Below are 20,469 nucleotides of genomic sequence, written 5' to 3'. Positions count from 1 at the left end.
TATCAGCAGATTAATGAGAAGATCACATATGTACCTTTAACCAAAGGGATGTGAACTATATGTGAACTGAGTGTGAACAGATAAATCCAGAACAGAGAGAGAGAGAGAGAGAGAGAGAGAGAGAGAGAGAGAGAGAGAGAGACAACAAAAGCCAGGGACCAACAAAAGCCATGAATTGCCATGAGAGAGATGCTGCCTTCAAGGGCTCTCGGTAAATTCCTACTTCACTCACAGACACAGACAGGTTGGGAGACGCAGTAAATCTTGACATGCAGTGTATTGTATTTGTATAATTAACATATTGTTTTGACTTATCGATAGTTTAGGTAAATTTTAAGGCAACAAAATGCCCAATATTTTGAAATTCTATTATTCCCTACTGTGAGGATTTGATGTTTTTTAATGTAGTATCTGAGAAAATAAGAATTTAACACATAACACACTCATTCATGCATAATTTTCCAACATTTTCTGACATTTTAAGATTAATTTGCTGAAATAATTTACAATCTTTTTCAAACTCATGTCATTGTCTTTAGTTGATGAATTAGGAGTTGATATATTTTCAAAGGTTAGGGCTAACACTGCCTGATGCAGCACCATATTCATGAATATGTCTCCAAAGTGTGGTAGAGCAGAAGGGTAATGTATCATGTATCATATCATACTTAATTACAGTAAATGAGCACAGATGCTTACTGCGCCACTGGTTTTAGTCTTTATTTTGGGGGCAGGGATTTAATTCTGCAAATTCACTGATCTCGCAGGCGATTGTGTCGTATGAACACACAGGTTTCCGACGGGCGATGAAGGTAGCAGGAGTCCTCCCAGTCCGGTCCGGCTGAACGTGACGCGCCGAGCGGAGCCGAGCGGAGGTTTCCAGGCGGAGCTGCGGAGAGAGCAGGAGCCGAGAGGGTCTGTCCGTCTGGGGCTATAAACACCTCCTCTTTACTGCTTCTACGGTCGCGACTCGGCACCAGCGGCTATGGCTCCTTCGCTGTCCGGCTCCGGTTCGCGCCACTGACGTTTCTCCGTCGGATGCTCCAGAACCCGCCGCGGAGGGGGGAGGAGGACGGGGCATCCCTGTCCTTCTTCGACTGCCAGGTGAAATTATTCTCATCTTTAACGTCAAGGTGGGGAACGTTTGTGGGAACAGGGCGAGGAGCAGGGAGGGAGGGAGCGGGGTTTGGGGTCGTGGTTCTGGGGGGGCACCGGGAGCGGGTTCGTCTCGAGCCCGGAGCGGGGGTTAGCATGCTAGGTTAGCGGGCTAGTTAGCTAGCTGCCGTTAGCACGAGCCGGGCTGGGAGGGATGCGGCGCCGGGATGCTGCCGCTGCTGAATGGGCGGGGAGGGCTAGGAGCGGTGGGTACCGGACCTGGGCCCGTCTCCGTGATGAGCGACAGCCCCAGCCTCCCCGTCCGACCCCTCGCCCCCCTCCCGCCCTCCTCCTCTCCGGTTTAACGAACACGGCGCCGCGTCCCTGTCCGAGCCGAGGAGATAAAACCGCGGAGCTGCTCCATCACGGAGGCGAAAACACCGAAAACACCGTCAAGTTAAGCGGCTCCGCCGGTGACTGTCATTCGCCAGCTAGCCAACCGGCTAACGTTAGCGGTAGCATCACCCCCCACCCTCCCGCTAGCAGCCCCGGCTAGTCCGCATCCTCCATCCGAGCCATCACAGGCCAGCCTGGCTCGCACAACCGCCTCGGTGCCCCCGCCGCCCCGCACCGGCCGTGTCAGCCCCTCTAACCGGGCGATGGGCACCCGAGTCACCGCCACCCATCCATCGGTGTCCCCCCCGTGAAATTTAATGGAGCACGCCGAGCGGATGTTGTTATGTAACGGATAATGACACCACACGCCCTTGAAACAAAAGCTGTTGTGTGACCGTTTGTTTGTTTGTTTGTGGTGCAGGACCCGATCAGGACCGATAAATCAGGGACGGGGGGTTGAAATAAATAGGGCTGCTCCTGTCGGCCATTGTTTTTGTTGTCATTGGAGGCTCACATTTGTTTTCCAGCCTCGGATCTTCCCGTTGGAGGCGAGTCTGACACACACAGTCTCTCAGAGCAGCTTATTTTCTTACTCTTTCAGCTGAAATGTCAAATTATGATTCACAGCCATGAAGAGAGATGTAATTGTTACCTGTATAGTGTGTTCAGTCGTACAGCAAAGGCTGAGTAGGTGGAGGTGATAAAATGCTTTTGAAGTTTATCTCAGATTTTTTATTTTATATTTTTTAAATTAAAGTCCTAAAACACTAGTAAGAGTGGGACACACGGGTCATTTCAACAACGGAGACGTGATATATTACGAGACAAGTCGCTGTGAATCATCACCGCATCTGTAAAACTGAGCAGAACAACTTCAAACACAGATACTACAAATACAGAGAAATATTTCAAAGTACGTTGGGTGATTTTGCTTCCGGCAGCCTGGTCCTTTCCCAGCTTTTGCCTGCTTTCCACTGAACTGCTGCTGCTGTGTGTGTTAGACGTTAGCTGCTTCCCGGTGCTGTGTTTTAGCTGATGTGATTGAAACCTCTAACGGGTGTTTGTTGTTGTGATGCTTCATTTGTTGACTGCGTCAGGAAGTGGGGCCAGGCAGTAATGTGATATCAGCTTTAGCAGCTCGAAGATGATCCTACAGGTCTGATAGAAAACCTGAGCTTGGTCTCATGTAACTTAGAACTTTGTTTAGGACTTGAATTTGCATTTGATATATGTTAATAATGACAATATCTTTAGAGATTGTGTGATAATGACTTCAGGGTATTTCCATGAAGGGATGAGTGTGAGGAGGATATGATCATTTTACAGTTATTTTTGCAAACGATGCAGGAGGAGCGAGGGCAGGGTTGATGAAAGACCAGGGAGGGACGAGGATTAAAGTAGGACAGGTGCAGGGATTCCCCTCTTAGCAAAGGGTTTAATAGGAGCCTTTCTGGTTTAGGGATTCTGGAGTATCGATCAGGGGCTTGTTTCATTTCAGGCATTGCTTTGTAAGAAAATTGTCTCCGCTTGTGAATTGCAGATACATTTTTAAAGACATGCATGGGTCACACGTAGCGCTGCATCTAGAAACGTCTGTCTGTTGTCTTCGTGGTGATTCGAGCAGTCGTTTGTAAAATGCCAGACAATAATGCAAATGCTCTCTGCAAAGCCCAAGGTGGTGTCTTCGAATGCCTTGTTGTGTCTGAGCAACAGTCCAAAATGCAGCTTACTGTCTTGGAAGAGTAAGTAAACCAGAATCAAGCAGAAATGTTGCCTCTTGTCTTTGTCAGACTGGTGATTTTTCCATAAACCACTGCAACTCTAGCAGCAATCTGCTTTGATTTGTGAAATATAAAAATAACCTGAAAGGAAGTGAAAGGATTTCATGTTTGCGCATTAGAAATTTGGTGAAACGGGGTCTGGAGTTCGATGTAACCGTGCAGCTGTCTGCACTTGAAATGATTCAGGTATAAGTTATTTGTCTGTCGACACCTGTGAGAGAGGCAGACGTCTGAGAAAACACACCTGATCATCAGCTGTCATATAGGTGAGACGCAGGGAGGCACCCGACCTGTGTGAGGAAGGAGGAAGGGGGCTAAGGAAATCATGGAAGGTGGAGGAAGGAAGGTGAATACAGTCAGGAATGGAGAGAAGGAAGGAAAACGGAAGGTGAGAAGGTTAGTAAGGGAGGGAATAAGGGAAGGAAAGGAGGAGGGGATGATGTGCAGAGGATGTGAGGCAACAAGAAGGAAAATAGTATCAGGCAAAGGGTGGTGGGGGACGGAAAGTAGGAGTCAGTGATTTGGGAGGTAGAAAAGGATGTAGTGAAGATGGAGAAGCAAGGAGGTGGAGGAAACATAAATGAGGTGGGGAGGCGAGGAAAATAGGAAAGGGAAGGCAAGTAAGCCCTAGTGAAGTAGGGAGGACAAGAAAAGGTGAGAAAGGGAAGGAGAATAGGACACGAGGGAAGGAGTGAGAGACAGTGTGAGGTAGAAGGAAGGACGAAGAGAAGGAGGCAGGAAGTTTGGGGAGATGCCGTTAAGTAGTGACAGATTAATGGAGAAAATAAAAGTGAAGGGATTAAGGTGGAAGGAGAGAAGTTAGTGGCGAAGAGGAGGAACAAAGGAAGGAGAGCAGGAAGTGAATGATGTTAAGAGGCAATAAAATGAAAGTAGGAACCAATGATGGAGGGAGGTTTAAAAAGGAAGGGTGGGGAAGAGGAGGTAAAAATTTGGGAAGTACTGGGGAATGACTGGTGGAGAAGGTAGGAAACAGTCCGGAGCTGTGAGGCAAGGAAAGTGATGAAGCATAAAATGATCCTGGGAGGGAGGCTAGAGAGAGGAAGGGAGGGGGAAAGGGAAGGACAGAGAAAAGCAGACATTTGTGGAGAAGTTTGCAAGAAATGATAGAGAGGAGGGAGAGAAGGGGAGAACAAAGGAAGGAGAGGAGGAGGTGAATGATGGGAAGACTAGTGAAATAAGGACGGAGAGATGCAGGAAAGAAGGGGCTTGTAATGAAGGAAGGAAGAGGATTAGAAAAAGTTGAGAAGTAGTTAGGGAGGAGATTGATAGAGAGGAGGAAGATGGTGGAAAACAGGGAACAAAGTGAGGAGGAGGAGGAGGAGAAAGTTTGGGGGGGCAAGGAAGGTAAGGAGGCAGGAAGTGTGTTTAGGCTCTGAACAATGAGTTGTGGCCTGTTGTGTTTTCTGTGCGATTCTATCCACTGACCTGCTCCGTGTTTTCTCTCCTTTCTCTCCTCTCTGCCTTTGTTTCCTTCCAGGCTGACTCACCGCTGGAGTGCCTAAACACAGGAGGAGAAGAAGAAGTTTGAGAGAACGAGGGAGTGAGGAAAGCTGTGAGAAAGAGCGCGACAAGGAAGGAGGAAGGGAGAGAAAGAGGATTAAAAAAAACAAACTAGGTGAGGAAGACGAAGAGGGGACAAAGAAGACAGAAAGAGAAAGTGAGGTTGTGTCGGTGGAGTGAGAGCAGGAGGAAAGAGAAAGTGATTGTGGGAAAGGGACAGAGAGAGAGAGAGAGACGCTACAGCCCAGCAGGGAGCACAGAGGCAGACCTGAGGTCAGGTGAGAGTGGGCGCAGGTAGGTTGGAGGTCGCAGGTCAAGCGCTCACACAGACAGCTGACTGAGCTTCAGCTGGAACCCACTGTCCCACTACCCCTCCCTTCACGGTCAGCACACTGGGAGAACTGGGAGAACTGGTGACGAGGAGACGCCACCATGAGCGACCAGAACGTCGTCAAGGAAGGCTGGGTCCAGAAAAGAGGTGAGTGTTTGTTGTTTGTTGTCCAGAAACTATTAGAAACACAGCAGGGAGCCACACCGCTGCACTGGACTCAAGACTGTTCACAGTCTCTGTTTCCATTAGATTTTCATTTCTTAGGGGTTGGACACCTAAACATGCTGCAGGATAAATGGCAGACAAACGTGGAGTCATGAAGGTGCAGTGCCTCACAGACGTCAGCATGTTTTCCATATGTAGCCGTAGGTTAACCTGAAATTGTCCCCACAACACAGGATCTGCTTCCTGTGTTTCCTTTTTTGTTCTTGCAGCAGACACATCTGAGAGAACGTTCTCACGTGGATCTATGTGATTCGTTTTGGTACATTTGGGTTTTTCTCTGCGTGAGAAGAAACCAACACTACAAGTTTACAGACTCATCAGGTGACGAGAGCAAACAAACACCCTGAGACGGTACCAAGAGTCCAAATGGGGTTTGAGCCGGTGTACTGACCGGATCCAAAGAAGAAAACGATGCACTTGTTCATAGCCTGTGTCAACTTTGATGTTACGTCTATTCCTTTGCAATGAAAACAGCCTGAGATCTAAAAATAACAGACAATAATGTATATATACCTAAATGTTGTGATCACAGCTTTGGAGAAAAAATATTCTTGGATAGTTTTGCAAGTTTGAAAGAATGATATGTTCCAACACATTGATGAATAACTCAGCACGTCTATAATGAGGAAGCTTGATCCAAATAGTGTTTGGAGTTTTTTGCTGTCAGGTAATGTCCTGTTTATCACTCCATGTTGCCTCTAACACCAACAGTGTAAGGAATGACAGAGGTTATTATGCTGAAGGTGTACAAGAGCAGTGTCCTACCAACAAGTTTACTCATTTTAACCAGGATTGTGGTGTCCTGCTGCACAGTGCCCGTCTATACACTGAATATATACATATATATGTGAATATGCCCGGCATTTTCTGACAGAACAGAAACAACAGCGCTAACCAGTTCTCGACAGTCGCTTCTCCTTTTTGTCCTTTTTTCACACTGGGGAAGCTGATGTTCTGTGCTCTTTGACAGCTGAACTGAAACGTGTGTGGTGTTGCTCTGGTGTCTGTGGCTGTCTGTGCTGGTGTTGTTTGGATGGTTTTATTTATCTCAGCGTGTGTCTGTGTCTGGTGTGGCTTTGGATTCATCTTTACCCAGGACGGAAAATGAAACGTGCAGGCCGCCGCTCTGTGAGCTTCTCTGTCCGATTTCCCTTTTTCATTTGAATCATTCAGCTGACTCATTCATGCGTGCTTTGCTCAAGAACACTTGGGCTGCGATTAACACCACAGCTGTTGAAGGTAGTGAACCTGTGGCCATTATGCTACAAGACCTGCTGTGTCTACACTGAGGTGGAGAAATCTCAGATCATTTATTAAATGTTGTGAAAATAAATAGCCAGCTGTGTCCCGGTTCAAAGCAACATACAGATTATATACAGCGTGTACTCCATGCTGATCTTGTTGTCATTTTTATTTATTTCAGACCGACAGTCTTGGTGCCATTTGTCATTCCCCGTAAATCGCTGAAAAATAGAGAATTGTAATTCATGCACCGCATCACTGAGATGTCGATAAATCACATTATGATTAATGAATGTAAAGTCGTCTGAAAACCAGGTTAATGACAAAACCTGCAAAGTGTGATCAATTCTATTGACCTTCAGAATGAGGAATGACTGAACAGAGAGTTGTTCGTTTAGCGGCTGACGGTGTCTGGGCTGTGTTGTTAGAGGCTTTCAGTCTGAAGGCTGCTTAGGAAAAACACCACTTTTAGCTGTTGAAAACACGGGTCAGTCTGAAAGCTGTGTTTTTAACCAGCTCAGTGTGGACACGGCCTAAGCCCCCTGCCAGTTTGAAGAACAGCACCTCCAAACAATGGTTGTTTACCTGCCAGACGGCGAGCGGAGAAGGCAGACTTTGCAGGGCTGCAGCTCTCTGAGCCGCACTGGGCCGCTGTGCTGTTTCCCACACTGGTTCTTGTGTGTGTTTGTCTGGTCCCAGCTCGGGGCTGTTGGCTGGCAGGCAGGGGGAAGTTTCTCTGTGGCACTATGAGCATACACAGGATGACCTAACACTCTGGTTCCTTCCTCCCCGGCCCCCACAAGTCCCTGAATTGTTTATTGCACCTCTGCGTGCTCTTAACAGCCGTCTCAGGGACACTGCCCTCAGCAGCTCTGTGTGCTGGTCAAGATCACAGCTAAGTTCACACACAGTTCAGGACACTTTGGAAACTTGGAAACTGCAAAAAAAAAAAGGTTTTAACTTTGAATGTGAAGCAGCGTGATTGTTTCGAAGTCAGAGTTCATGTTGGCGGAGACTCCAGTTGTTTTCACCTGTTCCAGTTGTTAGAAGTGGTCTTTAAACGGTGTGTTTCAGTGAACAATAACAAATGTACAGCTTGACCTGAGGCAGCTGCTGGATGATAGCCCTCTGCAAAATAGAGGTCGACCGATATGGGTTTTTCTGTGGCCGATGCTGATTGAGCCAATTTTCTTTTGCTGGTCTTTGGTCCCCATCCCTTCCTGTAAGGTACTTACAGTTCTAAAGTAGTCTATCCGTTGATCCGTTGTGACGTCCCAGTGGGTTTTGGGTCTGTGATGGACCTGTTTCGCTATTTTCTGACATTCTACAGATTCAAACATTTATTAACAAAGAATATTATTGTTAGTTGAAGCCTTATTTCGTGGTTATCCTGCAGCCAGTCAGTTACCTGTGCGACCAGTCTGTGGCTGCTGTCCCCTCCGCTGCTCATCAGCTTGCAAGAAGAACTGTTAGAAACTGTCGTCTCACCGTCAGAGGGATCTGATTTCTGTTGTTGTCATCACACTGCTGTTCTTTGTGAGTCATCAGATGTGTGAGAATAGTTTCGTCAGAGTTTGATTTGCTGAGGCAGTTCAGCCGTTGTTCAGACGCACTTTGGTCCCAGCCCAAAGCTTCTTCGTTAGCTTTGGTGCTAATGTGACTCTGCGAGATCTCACCGCGGCATATTCCAATATTTGGGTAATTATGTCGCAAATTGGTGAGTCAGAACAGCAGGGAACCAACACTCCATGGGTACTGGCTATGAATAAGTACTGTGCTCATGCAGTATTTACCATCACCATTACCATATCTTTCTTCAGCTAAAAGTGCTGCCCATGTAGAGAATTCCTTTCCTTATGTAGTGTTTTAAAACCCCAGTGAAACTACTTTAACTTTAAACATCTTCACTGGATCAGTAGTCGTAGCCCAAAATGACTTCAGTCATCACCAAGTGCACACAAAATTGGAATTTGGTGTATGTTGTTTTTTCTGTGCATTTTTGGAGGCAGCACTAACTGAGGAGCCGACCTGTTGCGTTAGACCTGGAAGATACAGACAGAAAAGTGACAACCAAATAGTGACGAGCTCGTTTGTGTGCATCAACTCTTAAACTGGGAGAATTCTTTGGCCGACATGAAAAACATCATGTTTCCTGTTCCAAACCTGCTGCTGTCATAATTTCTGTTTATTAAAAATATTCTTATTATGACAAATGCCAGTTGATGCTGATCTGTTAGTTAAATCAGATAACACTGAATAATGCGGCAGACTAAAAAATGATCATCAGAATGATGATCATCAGGTGGATGGATCCTCTATGGTTTGCATGAGTACAGGACTAAACTGAGGTGACTGTGGCAGGATTGAACCTGTTGCTGTCACTTTTTCCTCCCTGCAGGTGAGTACATCAAGAACTGGCGACCGCGCTACTTTCTGCTGAAGACGGACGGCTCTTTCATCGGCTACAAGGACAAGCCACAGGACTCTGACCTGGCCTACCCGCTCAACAACTTCTCTGTAGCAAGTGAGACGCAAACAAACCGTCGTCCATTTTATAGCACAAAAACAAACGTCTGTGTGACACCGTCTCTCTCTCTGTCTGTGTGACCTCCAGAGTGTCAGCTGATGAAGACGGAGCGGCCCAAGCCAAACACCTTCATCATCCGCTGTCTGCAGTGGACCACCGTCATCGAGAGGACTTTTCACGTTGACACTCCTGATGAAAGGTAGGCCTTCATCCTCCTCCTCCTCCTCACCAGCAACTTTTCTTACACACGAGTCACCGCCACTATTTTTATGTTGATGGTTTTCAAAGTCCCACCCACTGGGAAGGTAAACGGAGGACAAAGAGTCCAAAAAGGTAAAAACCCCAACACCACCTGCTGTGTGGTGGACAAGTTCATTTTTAAAACTACACGTTTCAGCTTTTGGCTTTTGTTGTGGCCAATGTGGAAAAACACTTAAATAAGAAAACACACAGGTGCACCCAGACCGCCGATATGTGAGCACCTTATTGGCTGACACGCATTGGTATGTCTGATTGGCTGTGTTGCTGATGTGTTTTAATCAAGGTTAAATACTGACAGACATTAACCGCCAGTAGACGCACTTTCAATTTTAAAATAGTTAATATAGATACTGGACTTTATTTCACATTGACCCTGCCAAAGGCCACAAGCTGAAACTTGTTGGTTCACAAATAATTTTCTTTAAAAATTAGTTTTAACCTTTTAAGTTGGTGGTTTTCTAAGACACTTCTAATCAAAAAAAACAAGAATATAAATAGTGTTGTGCTGTCAGGACTGCTCATCAAGGACCGTAATTAGAAATTCTGACCGAAAACTCAATTAATGGTTGAACTGAAAGAATGAGCATTGTGTCTGTATACCAGGGTTTTAACCACTGAACTACACCTCTTTTGTTTGTGTTGAGGATGTGGAGCTTGTGTCTAATTCATGTCCATGCTTCCTCATGTTAAAAAACTTAAAATGTGGTCAACAAAGGTGTAGGTTTGGACTCAAAGCTGCAAAATTTGAAAGGTCTGACCTGGAATTATGGATGAAAAATCTCGTGAAGCAGACTGGAGGGGTTCTGTGTTAAATTGTTCTCAGTGGACACAACAGAGTCGGTCATCTTGGTGAGAAGAAAGGCAGGAAGCTGGGTGTGGGCTGAGGCTGGGGGCCAAGTTTTGAAGGGTTTTGTTCCAAAACACAATATAATGTATATGTTATGACTAATTACCTGGTGCTACAAAACTCTGATGCTTGTTGATGTGTAACGTGCTACGCACCAGTTCAAAGCTCCGAGTCTGATGAGTTTAGTCCAGGTGAAGCAGCAGAACATAAACATGGTCTGTCTGTTGTGTTTTAGCTTCACCAGACACCTACAGCCACACGTTTCCTTTCAAAAGCAACAAATAAATGAGTAAATGGTTCAGTAAAACCATGAAGTGTTACCTTCAGAGCAGACCAGGGACATGAACGTGATTAGTGATCCTTTTGTTTTGGCTATGACAGCAAAGGGGTTTCATTCTCTGAAGGCCGTGGTTGTTCTAAAGCAGAAACCCACCAGCCTGAAACATGAACTCTGCTGTTGTGTCGCTGCAGGGACGAGTGGGCCGAGGCCATCCAGATGGTAGCAGAGTCACTGGCCAAACAGGAGGAGGAGGGCATCCTTTGCAGCCCCACCTCCCAGATCGAGAACGTCAACGAGGAGGAGATGGACACCTCCATCAGCCACTACAAACGAAAGGTGACGCGAAGCACAAAACACCTGGTCTCTGCCATGAGAAATGATGTGGCTGTTTCTTTGTTGACTTCAAAATTGACCTAAAAGCTCTGTTTTTGTTTGACTGCTGCAGTTCTTTCTCCCTGTGTGTAACCTGAGAGATGTAGATAATGTTAAGCTGTGTGGACATTTCTAGCCGTCACAGCAGGATCTGAAAGCACAAAATGTTTCAGCTCATGTGTTTTTTTTTTTTTTTTTAGTCCCTCAGAATCAAAAGCTTCTTTTCATACAGCAAAGACCTGAAGTGCTTCTGTTATATGATGGAGAACCACTTTGTTCATGCTGTCCCTCCGTTTCTTTGTCCAGACAATGAATGACTTTGACTATCTGAAGCTTCTGGGCAAAGGCACTTTTGGGAAAGTCATTCTGGTGAGGGAGAAGGCGAGCGGCACCTACTACGCCATGAAGATCCTGAAGAAGGAAGTTATTATAGCCAAGGTCTTTTTAACCTTTCTCATTTGCTGCTGTTTTCTTCACTTGGACACAGTGACCAAACCACCACTAAGCAGTCTGTACTCTCGATATCAGTTTTTAGGAAGATTTTCCAATGCAATAGTTTAAAAAATAATAACATTAAAAGGATTTTTATAGTACAATTCATACATTAAATGCAGCTCAAAGTAATGCACAACAAGCTATTTTTAAATGTTTCTTTGTATGAACAGGGAGCCAGTGAAGGGCCCATAATACTGAGTCCTCTTAATTTAGTTTTTGAGTGGTCGAGATGTAGCATTTGAGTCACTTGTAATTTCTTTAACAATTACTTGCAGACCAGAAAACAGGGCAATAATGGGCATTAATTATTCTGTTAGAAGTAAATGGCCTTATAATGATGCTTAAAGGCACCACTAGTCCTTTCTGGGGAAAAAAAGCCTTTGTAGTGAGGTCCTATTGTCTAATAATGCTTCCCAAATGTTTTATAAAAAAGTGCTAGTCCAGGTTCTGAACCCTGTGGAACTCCACAGGTAAGCTCTACCTGGGGAAACAACATATTCTGTTCCAATCCAAAAAGATTTTAACCGGCTCAAGACTGCCCCCAAAATGCATTTGTCACACTGATGTTTATATTACTGCACATTCCTCAGTATTTTGCCTGCAGCCGAGCTCCTGTTGCCTCCTCAATAATCACTCTGCCTCCTCCTTTTTTGTCTTAAACCACAGGATGAAGTTGCTCACACACTCACAGAAAGTAGGGTATTAAAAAACACTCGACATCCATTCCTAACTGTGAGTATTATGGTGCAGTTTGCAGACACCAACTTCAACTCAGAGACTCTTGATGAGTGTTGTGCATGTACTGAATTCAAGAGCACAGAGCTTTTCTCAAAGAATAACAAATGCCCGAGCGCCGCTGAGTTAAAACGTATTTTTCCACTTTGCTGCAGTCTCTGAAGTACTCGTTCCAGACGAAGGATCGGCTGTGCTTTGTAATGGAGTACGTCAACGGGGGAGAGGTGAGAGGTCACGGAACTGCTCTTAAGAAAATGTCTGATTGGACGATTCCAGAGTAAACCTGCGATTCTGCAGATGAACGATGAATGAGCTGGAAAAGGAGACCATGCCCTGCAGTGTATAAACTCATGTTCTTCTCTTCTTCGCAGCTGTTTTTCCACCTGTCAAGGGAAAGAGTTTTTTCTGAGGACCGCACCCGTTTCTATGGCGCTGAGATCGTCTCTGCTTTAGACTACCTGCATTCGGCCAAGATCGTGTACCGGGATCTGAAGGTAAACCTCGCCTGCCCTGGATCACAGCTGCATGTTTGCTGTGGTTACTTCAACATGTAGAGACATACAGGAAGGACACTGGGCTGGATTAAATAATAAATTATAGACACAAAGCCTGGATGTAACAGATCGTTTTACAGCTCTGCCAACATAAAACAAAAGTACTGACCACACTGGCCTCACATCTAAACACACTCACCCCAAGCCAAGACACATGAAACCTTGGAGATGTTGGATTGGAGAAGGAGAGCAGTAAAATCAGTATTTGCACTGGTTTTACAGTTCTTGTATTGGCCTGTTAGACTTTTAATTTATGAACCAGGAAGGTCAGGCACATCCTCTGGTTCTTCTTTTCTAGCTGTTGCAAATGAAAATCTGAGAGGAAGTGAAAATACTGATATTTCTAATGTAGGCTGTTTTTTAACTTAATGTTATGTGGTGTCTGTGTGTAATTATACCTTATGTTTTATTCCCTTATAGTTTAATGTATTTGATCACATTTGTTCTGTCAACTTTGAAAAAGTTTCATTGATTGATTGATTGATTGATTGATTGAGAAACTTGTGGCTCAGGCTTCTTATTACTGTCATTGTCAGCTGGAGAACCTCATGTTGGACAAAGACGGCCACATCAAGATCACAGACTTTGGCCTCTGCAAAGAAGGCATCACTGACACTGCCACCATGAAGACCTTCTGTGGAACACCGGAGTACCTGGCTCCTGAGGTCAGAGGTCACACCAAACACAGAAAAAGAACAGAAATGATCTTTTAGGTTTTAGGAGTCGATGAAATCTGCTGTGCAAATAAAGAATTTACAGCCAGAAAATGCAACGTAAGACTAAAGGTGGGGAATCGCTTAATGACTGATGCTCTGATTATAAACTGGGTTTGGTCTTGAATACTGATCAGACCCAGTTGGTCCCAGGTTGACAGGGTCTGAAACCAGTGCAACAGTGGTCAGTGAGGCCTGTCCAGTCTGAGGAGGTTTCAGCCTGAAATGGAGACGTAGTCACCACCAGGGCTGGATGTTCAAACGCAGTGGAAGGTCCTTAAGAGGCGTTTCCTCCAGTGGAAGCTAAATGTTTTGTTTATTAAACTGTCACCAGCTAATTTCACTTCCTCCACTGTGGTTCATGGTGGAGTTTTTAGATATGAAAGAGGATATCGGACAGACCACAGTCAAACTGTAGTTACATAAGAAAGAAAACAGGTTCTGTTGTTGATCTTTAGAAATTTAATAAGTCACTCAGCAAAACTCTAACAGCAGACGCACATTATTTATGGGTTGTTACAGAAAATAGAGGAAATACCTTCAACATTTAGGGGAAACAGTTGTGTTGCATGTTATCAGGTGTTGGAGGACAATGACTACGGACGGGCGGTGGACTGGTGGGGTTTGGGCGTGGTGACGTACGAGATGATGTGCGGCCGCCTGCCGTTCTACAACCAGGACCACGAGAAGCTGTTCGAGCTGATCCTCATGGAGGAGATCAAGTTCCCACGGACCCTGTCGGCCGACGCCAAGTCGCTGCTGTCGGGGCTGCTCATCAAGGACCCCAACAAACGGTAAAGACACAGAAAACATGGAGGCAGAGTCTGAGCAGAGAGACGCTGCTCATGTCAGTGTTCCTGAATCACTGCACCAAGGCACATGGGAAAGCTGCCTGCTAGCAGGCAAACAAGGTTTGTAACCTTTGCACTCCAGTCAAAGTAGACTTGAGATGGGAATGGAGTTCTGGTTCCAGTTTAGAACCGGTTCCAAATTTCCTGATCACTCGTAATCGTATGCCCCCTTGCTTACCAGTCCCTCTTATCGATGCCGACGTGTTCTTCTTTTCGTCCGTCAGGACCTCAGCTTTGCAGCTCCGCTGGCGGAAGCTTCAAGGAGTCGCGACAAAGCGGGAAAAGTGGCTTCATTTCATGAATAAATAGACAGCAGTGCTACTTAATGTGAAATTATCAAAGCACCTGCAACATGTTGGGAAATCTTTTCATGCAACAAATGCATGAATGCCACCGCTTCCCAAACCAAACGGCACGTCCATTACAGAAGATAAATGTCCTGTGTTACTAAAATTAGTGCTGTACAGCAGCTTAGCAGATCTTTGACTAAAATATCAAATAATATTCTCTCATTTCATCTACTGTAGAAGCTGACGGGCTGGTACTACAAACAGCTCCGATACTGTCTTTACCAGATGGTTACATGTGCAGCGTGTAGTCGTCCTGCGTCTGTACGGGTGTAATCTCTCCCACACTGGAAGAGCACTGTTTACAAAAAGCAGACGGGGGAGAAACACCTGGGACAAGGAAAAGGACTATATGACCAATGATGTGTTGACTTCATTAATCTACTTTAGTGGAATACTGCGTTCAGAGTCAGACCTAGTGTTGTTTAACCCAGAAAACTGATCAGGAACCAATAAGCAGAATCGATCATGGTCCTGGTGTCAATAAGATCTTATTAATGGCCACCCCTAGTTAAGACTTACTGAGACTGTGGAGACCAGCGGTTTGAAGGAGCTGGTCTTGAACCACAGCTGGAGTTGGCAGAAATATCTGAGAGAGCGAGGCGATCAGGTGTGAACATGTATTTGTACGTTCAGATTCAAACAAAGCCTCAAAGGCTCCTGGGAGGCTCCTGTGTTGTACCCAGGCCTGATGGGAAATATGAAGCCTCCAGCTCAGATTCCAGAGGTTGAGGCGTGAATAAAGTAGCTTAAAGATGCAGGTACATCGAAGAAATCCACCATTTAATGTGGAAGGATCCTGTTTCTTAATCACAGGACAGGAATGAAAGTGATTTATCCCATCGTGTCCCGCACTAATTTACCAGCTCATTTCACTGTTTAGGAGAACCAAACCTCTATAATTGATATTCAGTGGAACCGGCTGCTGGCTGATTATCCCCGAGGCGTTTTCTGTCGCTTACGAGAAAAACACGAGGCAGCTGCAGCTTCAGAGAACAAACTTGTTCACCTCAGCGAGTTATTTTGGGATCAGTAGCAGGTGGATATTCTGGTTCCATTGATGGAGACTGTGGAAAAGCAGCATTTGAAGTGTGACTTGGACATCTTTCTTTTTCTCCTGATGTTTGTTGACAGGCTGGGCGGCGGACCGGATGACGCTAAGGAGATCATGCGACACAGTTTCTTTGGCACAGTCGACTGGCAGGATGTCTACGACAAGAAGGTGAGAGCAGGATTTAGCTGCTAGACGTCATCTTCAATGGTAATTTATTCAAACAGCGTACCTGAGATATTCTGGTATCAGGGTTACCTGATTTCATAAAAGAAGTCTGGCTGGGATGTAAACTCCAAAATAGAACAGAAAAGAAACAGCTACATCATCTTTGTCTGTAAAGCATGTCCGCCCAACACACACCTTCATCCTGGAAGCTGGGATGCTTCTGGCCAATTCATTGAAAAATAGTGTTTAGTTGCAGCCCTGAGGTCCGTTCGTACGAGACCCTGACCCTCCAAACGATAATTCATATTAATCAGGTGTTGCAGCAGCTGGTTTCTGTTCTGCTTTGTCTGCTTAATGCAGACATGCACCAAACGCACTCGGCGGCTCGTTCACCGTCCTCCTGTCTGTTCCAGCTGGTCCCGCCCTTCCAGCCCCAGGTCAGCTCGGAGACGGACACACGCTACTTCGACGAGGAGTTCACAGCACAGACCATCACCATCACTCCGCCGGAGAAATGTAAGCACGTCTAAAAGTCCAGGATATACATCTGAGCAGGCACCAAGGTGACCTGAGACAGGCGCTGACAGGTAGCAGATATAATGGTCAATGGTCATATATATATATACTTCTAATTTGAAGTACTTTATATACCGCTGGGTAGCTGACGTTAACTACCTTATATACTTCTAATTTGAAGTACTTTATATACCGCTGGGTATCTGACGTTAACTACCATATATACTTCTGATTTGAAGTACTTTATATACCGCTGTGTATCTTGGGAATTTCCCAGTAAAGTTGATGATTAGTATTTTCTTTGGGAAAATGAAAATAAGTACAAATACCTCAGAACTGGTCTTAACTAACTTGAATAGTGGGGCAGAAGAACTGTGGCTTTATCCTCTGGGGACTATAAACGCACCAGATGTCGTAGCAGTCCACTCAGTAGCTGTTTAGGTCTTCATGGTTCCTGCTGGTTCTGAAGAGCCCAGACCTGGGACCAGACACCTGAGCGTAGTCAGGTGCGTTTTGAGGTGAAAAGAGAGAAGGAGAAATCTGTGAAGTTCACAGCTCAGGAGCTTTGTTCTGGAGCTGAGATTGTTTGGATTATTTTGAGAAAATCTGCTGTTAAATCACAGTTTGGGGGGAACAAATATGAACCAGGTCAGAACTTTGTTTCTCTGTTACCTGCAAAAGGTTTTACTGTTGGTGCAGGAGCTGGAAATAGGACTTTGCAGTATTTACACGGTATGAATGTCCATTAGAAGAACAGAAACATGATTTGACTTTACATTCATTCTGAGGACAGTGTGGTTATTGATCCACTGCTGCTCTTTTCCTCTGTGACTCCCTGTTAATCGATCAAATGACCGACAGGGCAGAAATCCTTCGTCAGGGGAAAGTAGTGTCACAGGAAGTGTCTGCCGGCTTCAGTTCTGACACGTCTCTGTTTGTGTCTGCAGATGACGAGGACGGGATGGACGCGGCGGACAACGAGCGACGGCCTCATTTCCCACAGTTCTCCTACTCAGCCAGCGGGCGGGAGTGAGCGCTCCGGCCCAGCCAGTATCGTCCCCATTCGTGGCCATTTTGAGGAAAACACGTAGCCATTTTAGGAAAAATACCAGTCTCCCCTCTTTTTCCTCCTCCTCGCAGACGGGGGAGTCTTTTTAGGGACTTTAAAAGAGGTTTTTGCACAGTGGGACAGACTCCAGTCAGTCTCCCCACACTAAAAAATAAGTCTCCTCCATTTTCAGCGCTATTTACTGCAGAAGGCAATGTTTTTGTTATTTATTATTTCTCTGTCAGTATTAGGTTGTCGACCCGGGTTGCATTCATCTTCTTTTGTTTTTGTCGTTCCTGCACTCCTTCTTCTTCTTCTTCTTCTTGTTCTTCTTCTGTTGACGTTTTGCACTTGCTTTGGAAGAGCCGATTTAGGGAACAAAAACCAAAAATGTTGCCTTACGTGTGCAGATGTTTGGTATCATACCGACAGGGTGTTTTTTCGGGTCAGGGCGGGTTTCGGGTTGTGAGGGGTCATTCTTAGTCGAGAATAAGTGCATGGCTCGTGGTTTACTCAAAAAAAAAACAAACAAACAAAAAACAAACAAAAAAATCTTTCTCATACATTTGCCATGGCAGTGCACATCCCCCCAGTCGCATGGCAAAGAAAATCTTTTGTACCTGTCGACAGGTAGAAGAGAGAAAAGATGAGAATGGACGAGTCTGTATCATTGTTGCAGTGTCACTACTTTACTGTCTTACTTTTTTTTTTTTTTTAACCCATTTGTTGCTTCTTGCGCTTTACTTCTGAGTTCTTTTATTTTGAAACAGGAAACACTAAACTGCCAGAAACTGCACAGATCACTCAGGCGCCACAGAGCACAACCGCGTTGAAACTCAGCTAAGCGCTCCAGTGTTCCACAGCCGGCAGGGGAACCAGGCCCCTGTCTGCTCTCACCGCTTCTCTTCGGTTTCCTCATCGTAGCTGTAGGACTAGTGGGATGGATGTTTACACGGGGAAATGTGGCTCTTTCTATGTATGTTTGTTCGTAATGTGTGGATGTGGGAACTGGGGGTCAACATTATGCTGTCACTAAACACACACACACACACACACACTGCGCTCTGATCAGACTGGAGTCGGCAGGTTTCTCCAAAAAAAAATCTGTTTTTTCTGCAGATTATCAGAAAACGGCCACAACTCCAGGTGTGTTTGTTCACCTGAGAGTTACAGCCACAGCTGGACCCAATCCCAGCATGCAGTGGGTGAGAGGCGGGTCCCACCTGGACAGATCAGCAGCCAATCACAGGGCTGACACACAGAGACAGACAGACACAATTTAGAGTCACCAACCAATGTAAGCTGCACGTGTTCGGACTGTGGGAGGAGAAAACCCACACTGAAAGGCCCAGGGTCCACCAGGGTCCACCAGGGTCCAGACGCACAACCTGCTGCTGGGAGGAGACACAGTGACATTATTTAAATTTGTCCTATTTATTCCGTTTTCTGTAAATGACGCATTAATGCTGCATCAGCCCTGAATCCTTTCTCTGTACCAGTCAGATTAAATTATACACAGTCTAAACACACTGGAACCAGCCTGTAAACTCATTTAACAGAAACCAGGCTGCAAACTGAACAGCAGACGTGACGTCGGTGTCCCCGCTCACAGATACACTGGAAAACCCACCAGGCAAACCTTTCCCCAGGTAACCTGCAGCGTAGGGACACGATGAGAGACCAAGGTCCCAGCTGTGCCAGCTACATGTGCAACTGCAAAGCGCCCGGTCAGTGTGGGCACAGGGTCGGTGAGTCCTGCCCTCTAGGGGCCAGAGAGGTGCACGGCACTCGGCCAGAAACTTCTGGTTGACTCAGAGGAACCGACTCAAACTGCTGATTCTCCGCACAGATCAAAGCTGTGGTTGTGAAAACACAATTGGACTCTGGTTTTTTTGGAGAAAGCTGCCGACCACATCGGTGTCACACACTCTGCAGGGCTCCTGCACCGTCAGAGGACGAGTCTTGTTTCCAGATGTGCAGGAGTTTGTTTCCTGATGCTGTGTCCTCTCACACCTGGAGAACGAGAAACATTAAACAGCCCAGTGAGGTTTATGGGGCCTGTGCAGGAACCCTGAGAGCAGAACAGACGCACAGACACACAGAGACTGTTTTTACAAGAAGAGTCAGAGTAAAGAAAACTTTATTTATCGCTCAGACACTAAGAGAAACGAGGCTTCCAGCTGCAGACACAGGTTCTGCCCATCCCGTCAGTGTTAGGAGACGACTTATTTATACACACATGCAGTTTTGAAATCTGAACCGGGGGTATCAGAGGATGACTAATCACTGAGCCGTGAGACACTCCTGTATGAAGACTGCCCCAGACGTCTTGATGTAAATATGCAATGCCTTTTTCCGTGTCGTTAGTGGCATCTTTCTGTGTGACTGAAAATAAAACCACCACGACTCCAAGCCTGTGTTGAACAGAAGGACAAAGACACAAGGACTCCTAGGGGTTTGTTTGTTTTTTTTTTCCTTTCATTGTTTGGGTTGATGTGCCCGCTCGTCCACGGAGGAGGATGTTTCCATGGAAACAAACCCTATCCCCGACTTCCTCCCGTCACCGTGGTCCCCAAAAACTCGACTCCTGAGATTTTCTGAGGACGTGACTATAACTGTGGAGTCTGCACTGTCGCCTGTTCCCCTTCGCCCTCTGAGAAAGGAAGAGACAAAGTGGGACCATGGCTGATGTTTATTTTTCTTCACCGGGTTGTTCCCTTCCCATCATCCCTTGCTCCTCCCCCGTCCCTTTTCTGCAGCACAGTATTTGTTTTCTTTATGTTTGTAGGCAGTGTCACCCTGTACGTCCTTACAAAGGCACCTCTGGAAAGTCGCTGAGGATGATGATGATGATGATGATGATGCATTAACTGAAGTTAAGTCTTTATTTTTTTGGCTTTTCTTTTTGTATCATTTGCTTGTTTGTTTTCTTACCAAAACATTAGGGCAAGAACCCAGTAGTGGACTTGCGTTGCCGTGGTAGTATTTATTTTGAATTAAATTAAAAGAAATACATTTCAGGGTCTCTGTGCTCGTGACTCTTTTATTATTCAGACTGAAAAAGCAGTTTCTGCTCCAACAGCTGCAGACGATGGTTCATCTCCTGGTTTATC

General features: G+C 45.7%; 1 protein-coding gene across 2 annotated transcripts; it reads left to right on the top strand.

The window, feature by feature from the left end:
* The first annotated feature begins 843 nt into the window (after positions 1 to 843).
* On the top strand, positions 844 to 20,376 carry akt3b (v-akt murine thymoma viral oncogene homolog 3b). 2 transcript variants are annotated; one of them, XM_026303307.1, is made up of 14 exons: positions 844 to 1,104; positions 4,771 to 5,271; positions 8,990 to 9,115; positions 9,206 to 9,317; positions 10,698 to 10,842; positions 11,185 to 11,316; positions 12,040 to 12,105; positions 12,264 to 12,332; positions 12,480 to 12,602; positions 13,199 to 13,327; positions 13,955 to 14,169; positions 15,708 to 15,795; positions 16,206 to 16,308; positions 17,256 to 20,376. In XM_026303307.1, the coding sequence occupies exons 2-14, from the start codon at positions 5,226 to 5,228 to the stop codon at positions 17,339 to 17,341; spliced, it is 1,440 nt and encodes a 479-aa protein (XP_026159092.1). In that variant the 5' UTR covers positions 844 to 1,104; positions 4,771 to 5,225; the 3' UTR covers positions 17,342 to 20,376. The 2 variants fall into 2 exon arrangements, with proteins under 2 accessions (XP_026159092.1, XP_026159093.1); XM_026303308.1 differs by lacking the exon at positions 844 to 1,104 and adding an exon at positions 3,044 to 3,233.
* Positions 20,377 to 20,469: the final 93 nt, after the last annotated feature.

The sequence above is a fragment of the Mastacembelus armatus genome, chromosome 1, assembly GCF_900324485.2.
Source record: "Mastacembelus armatus chromosome 1, fMasArm1.2, whole genome shotgun sequence".
Taxonomy (NCBI): Eukaryota; Metazoa; Chordata; class Actinopteri; order Synbranchiformes; family Mastacembelidae; genus Mastacembelus; species Mastacembelus armatus.
The sequence above is the reverse complement of the archived record's forward strand: the minus strand, read 5'-3'. Positions and strand labels throughout refer to the sequence as shown.

What these genes read in the sequence shown, in the direction of transcription:
- akt3b (XM_026303307.1), top strand. Translation starts at nt 5,226, where the DNA reads ATGAGCGACCAGAACGTCGTCAAGGAAGGCTGGGTCCAGAAAAGAG. An exon ending in AGTACGTCAACGGGGGAGAG is followed by an intron (nt 12,333 to 12,479) that starts GTGAGAGGTCAC and finishes TCTTCTTCGCAG; the next exon opens with CTGTTTTTCCACCTGTCAAG. An exon ending in TCGTGTACCGGGATCTGAAG is followed by an intron (nt 12,603 to 13,198) that starts GTAAACCTCGCC and finishes TGTCATTGTCAG; the next exon opens with CTGGAGAACCTCATGTTGGA.